This window comes from Coregonus lavaretus, assembly GCF_964263955.1.
Source record: "Coregonus lavaretus genome assembly, chromosome: 22".
Classification (NCBI taxonomy): Eukaryota; Metazoa; Chordata; class Actinopteri; order Salmoniformes; family Salmonidae; genus Coregonus; species Coregonus lavaretus.
The window spans coordinates 34,311,210-34,320,949 of record NC_140009.1 but is presented as its reverse complement, the minus strand read 5'-3'; the positions used below and the strand labels follow the sequence as shown (position 1 = coordinate 34,320,949).

Here is a 9,740-nt window from a genome sequence, read left to right as displayed (position 1 = left end):
ACACACACACACGCACACACACGCACACACACACACACACACACACACACACACAGCCCCCATCAGCAAACACGTAATAACATCTACCAAACAAAAAAACTTCTCAAGGCTGTATTATTTACTGAAGAGCCAAGGAAGTCCCCCTGGTCCCATGACGATGATGGTGACAGCTGAGGTTCCTGTCCTGTCCTCTTTCATTGTGCCTCACAAGTCCCAGGGTGTGTGTGTGTGTGAGTGTGTGTCTGTCCTCTTTCATTGTACTTCGCTCACAGGGAGGAGGACAAGGCAGACAATAGTGTTGGCAGTGATGTTAATGGAGTAAAAGACTACAGTGTAGCTAGCAGCAGTGCATATGCAGATGTCGTCAGGGATGTAATCTTACCAGAGATGGAGCCTAACAGTACATTGTCACTGATTCACTTACATTACATTGCATTACATTGTCCCACCCATGTTTACAGTCACTGCGATGTAATATTCCTTGGCACATACAGCCTTATCTCATGTATGGGAGTCTGTAGGACAGGGAGAGAGGAACAGGGGTTGGAGGACAGGGAGAGAGAGGGGTAGGGTGAGAGGGAGAGGGGAAAGAAGGGAGAGGAGGTGAAAGGGAGAGGGTATTAGGAGAAAGGGGAGAGGAAGGGAGGAGTCGGAGGGAGAGAAGGGGAGAGGGGGAAAGGAGAGACAGGGAGAGAGGGGGAAGAAGGGAGAGGGGAGAAGGGAGAGGGTTAGGAGGCTGCCCTGGGGAGGGCACAGACTATATTCTCAGATTCTTCTCCCACTTGTTATTTAAGGGGGGAGTCATTTATCTTGAGCCAAATACAGACTACTATACTGACTAAAACTGATTGACCGCCCAAACGCAATACATAGGGTTTGCTTTTCTCATCCACTGTGCCTAAGATGTGCTCAGTAAAAATGGCTTAAGAAAACACAGTCCAGATCTAGGCCATATTCATGTTGTTTTCTTTGCCTCCTCAGTCTTGGATTCTTCTTGGATCTAGTTTCTGTTACGGATCAACAGCAGAGGTTTTCCATCTTTACCAGACAATACCCTTTCATTAAAGTGTAGCAGGAGTAAGCCTAGAGTTTTTCTCTCTAGGGGTCAATTTTGAAGTGTTCTCAGACGCAGTCTAGGGTAGTCGTTTTCACAGTGAGATTGCTTTCAAAGGGAAAGTCATCAGTTGGCACTTGGCAGGGAGGGAGGCCCTTCTCCTGCCAGGCATGTTTATGCGTGATTGTCACATAAAAATACCTCAGGACCACAAGGCTCAGGTCTCATCTGCTGTAGTCCTACCAGATGAGGAGGCGGTCAGACAGTCAGACGGTTGGGGGTGGCGGTGGAGTGTCTGTGCTGTGTTATTCTCCATCAATCCACTGGATATGAGCTGCCTCCACCCCTCTCCCTCGCCTCCATTTAGAGAGAGTGATGGTAGACTCTTCAAAAAAAGGGTTCCAAAAGGGTTCTTCGGCTGTCCCCATAGGAGAACCATTTTTGGTTCCAGGCAGAACCCTATTTGGTTCCAGGTAGAACACAGGATTTTGAATTCAACAGATTTTTGGTTACCAATTTGTTTGTCAAAATCAATTTGCAAGCCAGAAACCCTGCTGGGAATAGGTGCCATTTGAGATGTAGCCTATGAGTAATGGTCTAATTTTGTTCAGTGTAGTATATCTGTCCTTTGTTATCTCTGTAGGTGTTGAATCTGTGGTAAAGAAGCTTGAGAAACATCCTGTTGGTCCTCCATGTTTTTCTCAGTAGTTTATTTGTGAGCTTCTGGCTGCTTTAAGGCCCTGCGATAGACATCTTGTCCTACGGGCTGCTCTGGCTCAGACAAGGCTACTAGTCTGACTGCTTTGCAGGTCATAAACTGAACTAGAGGATAAGTGGAAATCAGTGAGGCAGACTCAGCAAGAGAACTGTCTGGAGTAATAGGGCAGATGAAGTTCCCTGTTGATTATGACGTCCGTGCTGAGTCTCTGTGGTACTTGGCTGGTGTTGAGCTGGGACTGTGTCCTCTCTCCCAGAGCCCTACCTGCCTGCCTCTCATGGCCCTCCTAGTCAGAACACTGCTGGTGATAATACAACTGGTATAACTGGTCAGGTTGGCCACTGACTGTATGAGAATAAAAGCCTGGTCCCAGATCTGTTTGTGCTGGCCTGCCAACTCCTATGGTCATTGGCAAGACATCACAAACAAGTCTGGGACCAGGCTATGAGAATAAGGGTTGGATGTGTAGTGAATTAGGGCGGTGTTGTTACCAGGCTCAGGCCCTGTGTGTGGCTCGTGGGATCAACGGGGGTACATATTGGTCCTACCCACTGGCTATTGTCCTGCAATATGCTGTTGGAAAAAAATAGCTCAAATGTCAAAGGATGGGAATGGCATTGACTTCACAGAATCAACACAAAGCTGTGTATTCACTCCTTTGTCAGGCCGATCAATCTCAGGTCAAACAAGAAAAAACTTTGCTGGGGTTGCTAGTGGGCAGCGTGCAACTATGACAAGCACGCATTTTATGAGTTTTCTTTCTGCATCACTGTATTTTTCCTCCTTCCAAAACTATCAGGAGAGGTGCTAACTCTGTTGGAATAGTATTATTTTGCGAGTCTAAAAAAGTCCTACTTTCTTAATACTTTTCTTATCTTCTTCTTGTAAACACAGGATGTAGAAAGTAAAATGAAGTTAGCTAAATTGGGTTATGTTGCTCCAATTACCCAGATCTAGCTCGAGGGGAAACATCCCTTCTGTATCAGTGTGTGTGTTGCAGTCAGGGGGCCTGGAGAAACAGTAGAGACACTTCTAGTCTTACTCTTGTCCGTCATGCTTTTAAAGCAACATTATAAACTGGGTGGTTCAAGCGCTGAATGCTAATTGGCTGAAAGCTGTGGTATATTAGACTGTATACCACAAGTATGACAAAAAGTTACTTTTTACTGTTCTAATTACGTTGGTAACCAGTTTATTATAGCAATAAGGCACCTCTGGGATTTGTGGTATATGGATAATATACCATGGCTAAGGGCTGTATCCAGCCATTAAGAACAGCCCTGAGCAGTGGCATATTGGCCATATCCCACCCCCTCTGGCATTATTGCTTAATTATACAGCTGCACACACACATATATACAGTACCAGTCAAAAGTTTGGACACATCTACTCATTCAAGGGTTTTCCTTATTTTTACTATTTTCTACATTGTAGAATAATAGTGAAGACATTAAAACTATGAAATAACACATATGGAATCATGTAGTAACCAAAAAAGTGTTAAACAAATCAAAATATATTTTAGATTTTAGATTCTTGAAAGTAGCCACCCTTTGCCTTGATGATAGCTTTGCACACTCTTGGCATTCTCTCATCCAGCTTCATGATGTAGTCACCTGGAATGCATTTCAATTAACAGGTGTGCCTTGTTAAAAGTTAATTTGTGGAATTTCTTTCCTTCTTAATGTGTTTGAGCCAATCAGTTGTGTTGTGACAAGGTAGGGGTGGTATACAGAAGATAACCCTATTTGGTAAAATACCAAGTCCATATTATGGCAAGAACAGCTCAAATAAGCAAAGAGAAACAGTCCATCATTACTTTAAGACATGAAGGTCAGTCAATCCGGAAAATGTTCTTCAAGTGCAGTCGCAAAACCATCAAGCGCTATGATAGTAGAAAATAGTAAAAATAAAGAAAACCCCTGGAATGAGTAGGTGTGGTAGTGTATATGTACCTGTATGTACAGTACACACACACACCTGTGTGTTTTCTACTCAGGCTTTAACCGTTAGGGGAGAAACAAACCTGAACATAAACCTGAACATCGAGCTGTTTGGTGGGTTTTCATGTTAGAGATCATGGCTCCGTCATCAGCAACAGGAACAAAGAGTAGATAAATAGCTTAATATCGTCTGTTTGCTTTTCTTTGTAAAGTTAATGTTTGGATAATTAAAACACATTCATATGACACAATGAACAAACGTTATGCCCCGCCCCCTTGCTTTAAATATTCTACTGTATATGTTCTTTACCAGAAGGCTGACAGAGTTGTTCATGTTGTTATTTAGGGCACAAGTTTTGCTCTTTAGGATTTAAACTAATAACTACAATACAGGAAGCTCTCTGGTCTGGTTTTAGGGCTAGTGCAGAGTAGGCCGTGTGTGTGCTACATAATTTAATTAGGAGAGTAGTGAACCCTGCCTGTATTGTGCCCTGAGGTTCTTCCATAATCTGCACGGCTAGTGGTTCTAGGCTGACGCTGTGGTCGCCACAGGAGTTGGCAAGACAGCATAAACAGATCTGAGACTAGGCTTGGCTGCGGCAGATCCTGGATCGGATTTGAGGTTGTTTGTTCGCTCTTACCGTCATCGCATGTAGGTAAATCATCACTGTGTTGTTTGTATTGGAGACAGACTTATTTCACATTGTAAACTGTACTGGGAACTGTGGTAGTGACACCCACTCAGCAAACATTAGTAGTTCTCTAGTCCTTACAGGATTAACCATGAAGAAAACAGACTATTTACATTGACAGAGAGTCTGTCTGGATCCTCCAATGAGGCCCATAAATACTGAACTATTTAGACCACTCCTAGTGTATCATTTCCCCCCAAGAAGCTGACAGACATTGTAAACAACGTTACTGTACTGAACTGGTGGTAAACCACAAGTGTCATCAGCTTTATTTGTTACTGTCTGAGATTCTGAAATATTTCAAGTTTTAAAGTATTGTTGGATATCAAACTTTGTGGTCAGTTGCCATCCTGTTTCTGACATTTGGAATAAATGAGATGGAGCTCACACATCGACAGCCCTCCGAGTGGATGACCTTTCCAAGGAAGAGAGAGAGAGCGAGAGGAGAAAGAAAGAGAGAGACATAAACCCATATTTATGTTTATTTATTTTCCCATTTGTACTTTAACTATTTGCACATTGTTACAACACTATATATATATATATATATATACATAATATGACATTTGAAATGTCTTTATTCTTTTGAAACTGAGTGTAATGTTTACTGTTAATATTTATTGTTTATTTCACTTTTGTTTACTATCTACTTCACTTGCTTTGGCAATGTTAACATACATTTCACATGCCAATAAAGCCCTTACATTGAAATTGAATTGAATTGAATTGAGGGAGAGAGAGAGAGAGAGAGAGAGAGAGAGAGAGAGAGACAGCAGCAAGATTTGTGACCTGTTACCACAAGAAAAGGGCAACCAGTGAAGAACAAACACCATTGTAAATAAAACCCATATTTATGTTTATTTATTTTCCCATTTGTACTTTAACTATTTGCACATTGTTACAACACTGTATATATACATAATATGACATTTTAAATTTCTTTATTCTTTTGGAACTTCTGAGTGTAATGTTTACTGTTAATATAAAGTTTATTTCACTTTTGTTTACTATCTACTATCTACTAACATACATTTCCCATGCCAATAAATCCCTTACATTGAATTGAATTGAGAGAGAGAGAGAGAGAGAGAGAGAGAGGAGAAATAAAGAGAGAGCGAGAGAGAGAGACAGAGAGAGAGCCCATGCCAATAAAGCCCTTAAATTGAATTGAATTGAATTGAGAAAGAGAGAGAGAGAGAGAGAGAGAGAGAGAAAGAGAGCGAGAGAGAAGAGAGAGAGAGAGAGAGAGAGAGAGAGAGCCCATGCCAATAAAGCCCTTAAATTGAATTGAATTGAATTGAGAAAGAGAGAAAGAGAGCGAGAATTTAGAGCAAATTTGTAACCATTAAGAACAGGACACATTCCTTGGGTAATTTTGGACATCTGGAATGCTCGTGTTTTTTCTGAGCTGTGTAGATTTTGGAAGGCAGAGGTTGCGTCCTATATAGTGGACTACTTTTGACCAGAGCCTATGGGTAGGACACTAAATAGGGAATAGGGTGCCATTTGGAAGGCAATGTTTTGTCAAAGAAGCCTAATATAACAGATTCTGACTGATCTCTCCACTACAGTCCTTCAGGTCCGAGAACCCTACAGTAGTTCATTTCAGATACTTTTTTTGTGAGTCAAATTATTTTCTTCATTTTTAGAGGCTTTCAGATATATTTTTTTTCCTCAGGCAGGCAGCTTTGCATTCTTTTATGTTTAATTTATTTTCAGAGAGTTCTTTCTAGACGTTCAAAGGAACAGTGATTATAGTTGCTCGTTGATGTTTCTGTCAATGTGGTTTTAAACAAAGTTGGCAAATGTAGAGTAAAGTTGAGATGCTATGTTATTTCTGCTTTAGATATTGTGTGTTTAGGAGCAGCATCTTATCGAAGTCTGACTCCCACCAGACATCTGAGTCTGAGTCAATGACACACTCAGCAGTAGCCTGGAAATCCAGTCTGTACACTGTTCCATTTCATGTTCTTTTCACTTCTTTCATGTGATTCAGTCAGGATTTCCAGGCTACTTCAGCAATACTGCACAGAAAAGAAGCAATGTGCCACAGTCCTCACCCATCCCCTCAGACAGTCAGTCCAACATGATTCATGCTGCTGATGGAAATATCCAATCAGCCCACTGCATTGTGGAAAATAAATAAAAATACACTTTATATGTGATATTCCACTGCTATGAATCATTGTAAGGATAGGAATAGCATAGGAAAGTCCATGGGGCATGATGATACACCACATGCTGTTGCTATTGATACAATGGTTTATTGGTTCGTTGGTAAATTTAATCTTGTACACATTCGCAGCTAAAAGCTGAATTGCAGTATACTTACTACTAATGGTTGAAGGGTTCAGAGGATCATGAATAGACTGGGTTGTGATCTCTTCAAGCTCAGTTAGCGTAGCTATTTCTCAATTAGTCTTTCTGCAATTCCTCACATCCTATCTCCTAGCCTCCTTCTCAACCATATTGGAGGTCTCTCACCTCAGACTTTCTTTAAAGAAGGAGGCTAGGAGAAAGGATGCAAGAAGGAAAGATGAACATGGAAAGATGAATTGAGAAAGAGCCTGTGTGTGTTAGGAGGTGAGGCCAGGGGTAAGTTGTAGCTGAGGGTCACAGGTCAAGTTGACAGGCAGTTTGTGGTGTGTGTGTGTGTGTGTCTGTGTGCGTGTATTGGTGCGTATGTGTGGTTTGGCTGTGGGGCTCTGTCTATGTGGGATGTAAAATGGGGGGCCTTGAGTTTGAGCCAGACTGACAAAACAGAGCAAAACCTTCATGGTCTCTTCAAAGAGAAATGCTGAGGCGATCAGTTACACATGACAGGGTGGCGAGGAGAGGACCTAGCTGTAGCTAACAGCCTCGTATTGTTGCACTTCCTGGTGTTTAAGAGATTTCAGAGTTGACCACTGACCTCTGTTTATGGTCTCATGACTCATGGTAGGAAGTCTTTACCCAGAGGCAGAGGCCCATGTCATAGAACGAATACACACACACACACACACACACACACACACACACACACACACACACACACACACACACACACACACACACACACACACACGCCTGTGTTATACTGTATAGTGTGTGTTAACATTCAAGATGGTGGAGTAGAGACATAGTTGTCAAACAACAAATTAGAGCAATCATGCTAAATGTCTTAATTTGAGCCTCGGCAGTAAAACTTTTGGCTGTTGCCTGTGGGCTGTTCTCCTCTCTCATGTTGTGTGGTGTTAAGTGTTTTTATGGCTGGATAAGTGATAGTAATAAGATAGTAAGTAGCAAGTAATAATAGTCATTTCCTTTCTGTTTTAGAGAGAGGCTGTAGCTACTAGCTAGCCTGTGGTCAAAAAGTGCAGTGTAGTCACTACTGAAAGTTTCAGAAGCTTATTGCGAGCAACTTGCGACCAACCGCAGAGGAGGACTGCTTCCCAAATGGCACCCTATTCCCGATATAGTGCGCTACTTTTGGGGCTCTGGTCAAAAGTAGTGCGCTAAATAGGGAATAGAGTGCCATTTGGGATGCAGTTTAGGGTTTTGGATGAGCTCATGCAACAGGATGCCTCAAGTCAACACAGGAAGTGAGGTCATAGGTCTGCGTTGATCCTCCCCCAAAAAACACTAAATTGGCCTCTAAAAACACAATATACTGATGCATGGTCATCAGCCCTGGAACTGCCATGAAATGATAAATTATGATGAAATGATTAATGAATGATTCAACAAAGATGTGTGCACCAGTGGCGGTCAGCGCCGTTTAAGTTGAGGAGGACAATTTTTTTCATGAGCATGGCCTTATTTCTATTACAGCATATTGGATGACTCTCATTCATATTCCATTCACCCAGTTCAATATAACAGCGATAGGTTTAGGCTACTACATGATACTCTAATTTTCCCTATACCCATCATGAGGTTGCTACAACCTAGCCTATGAATGAAAGTTTACAATGTAGGTGCACACAGGTCAAGAGACAAATTTGAGGTGACAGACAGTGAGTGACTCATGGACAGACAGTGACATTAAATACCGCCTTGCACCCTCTTGCCTGCATCTAGCTGATAGAGGGTGTAATCATTAGTCCAACAGTTGCAAACGAGAGTTTCTATTGCACAAATTCAGGTATGTTTTTGTTCCGTTTGCTTCCGTTTAAGAAACGTTTTTCAACAGAATTTGCGGAATGAATACACCCCTGATCACGCGTAAACACAGTTCACTTTCATAGCAGTATGTGACCAGGCAAAAAAACCTTTCCAAGCCAAACCGCTACACACAGCCTACATCGTTGTCACCATATTAGCTAAAGTAACGTCATAGTCAGCATAGCTAATAGCACTAATGAGTTAGTAAACCTGCTACAATCATGCAGTAACGTTGCAGTGTACTGTCAGTAAGCAGTTACACCGGCAGGCCCCGGAGGCAATAAATTAGTAATACCAAAAGCTTACCTTGACTTGGAAGAGTTCCAGTGTTGTGTTGGAAAGTCATAGCCAGCTAGCTAACATAGCATCCCTCTGTTTGAGCAGGGTGTTTCAGTAGGCTAGAGTAGCTATTGCTAGCTAAGTAAGTGAAACTGAAATTGAAAAAAAAAGGACTAAATCTCACTCTCTCTCTCTATTTCTCTCTTGCTTCTCCTTCATTTTGGAAGAAATTAATTTGTTCAAAACTGATCGTCTATTGTCTTTCTCTCTATTTAAGTCAACTACTCACCACATTTTATACACTGCAGTGCTAGCTAGCTGTAGCTTATGCTTTCAGTACTAGATTAATTATCTCGTCCTTTGATTGGGTGAACAACATGTCAGTTCATGCTGCAAGAGCTCTGATAGGCTGGAGGACATCCTCCGGAAGTTGTCATAATTACTGTGTAATTCTATGGAAGGGGGTGAGAACCATGAGCCTCCTAGGTTTTGTATTGAAGTCAATGTACCCAGAGGAGGACGGAAGTTAGCTGTCCTCTGGCTACACCATGGTGCTACCCTACACAGTGCTGTTGAGGCTATTGTAGACTTTCTTTGCAAAATAGTGTGTTTTAATCAATTATTTGTTATAGTTTTATCTAAAAAGGATAACTTCTTAAATGTTATAAAACATTTTTTAAAATGAAATTCACTGAGGAGGATGGTCCTCCCCTTCCTCTTCTGAGGAGCCTCTACTGGTGTGCACTGATATTTGCATTGGGGTGTGTCTGATGAAATCTTGTCTGTCTTGTGTTTCAGAATTCCATGAACCTTCCTCCCGACAAAGCCAGACTCCTCAGACAGTATGATAATGACAAGAAATGGGACCTCATCTGTGACCAGGTAAACTCCTTTAAACACTACAACACATG

General features: G+C 41.8%; 2 protein-coding genes across 3 annotated transcripts in view; both read left to right on the top strand.

The window, feature by feature from the left end:
• LOC311149940 (extended synaptotagmin-1-like) overlaps positions 1-1,715 on the top strand; it is a gene marked incomplete at its 3' end in the record, with an annotated part of 17,075 nt that extends 15,360 nt beyond the window's left edge. The window contains exon 16 of the mRNA XM_084187164.1: positions 1,698-1,715. Coding sequence (XP_084043290.1) covers positions 1,698-1,715 — 18 coding nt within the window. The remainder of the gene's footprint in view (positions 1-1,697) is intronic.
• Positions 1,716-9,602: 7,887 nt separating this feature from the next.
• The window catches only part of LOC311150233 (formin-like protein 3), a 28,795-nt gene continuing 28,657 nt past the window's right edge, over positions 9,603-9,740 (top strand). For both annotated transcript variants that reach the window (XM_084187608.1, XM_084187607.1), the window contains exon 1: positions 9,603-9,711. In XM_084187608.1, the coding sequence (XP_084043734.1) occupies positions 9,634-9,711 (78 nt within the window). In that variant the 5' untranslated portion in view covers positions 9,603-9,633. The remainder of the gene's footprint in view (positions 9,712-9,740) is intronic.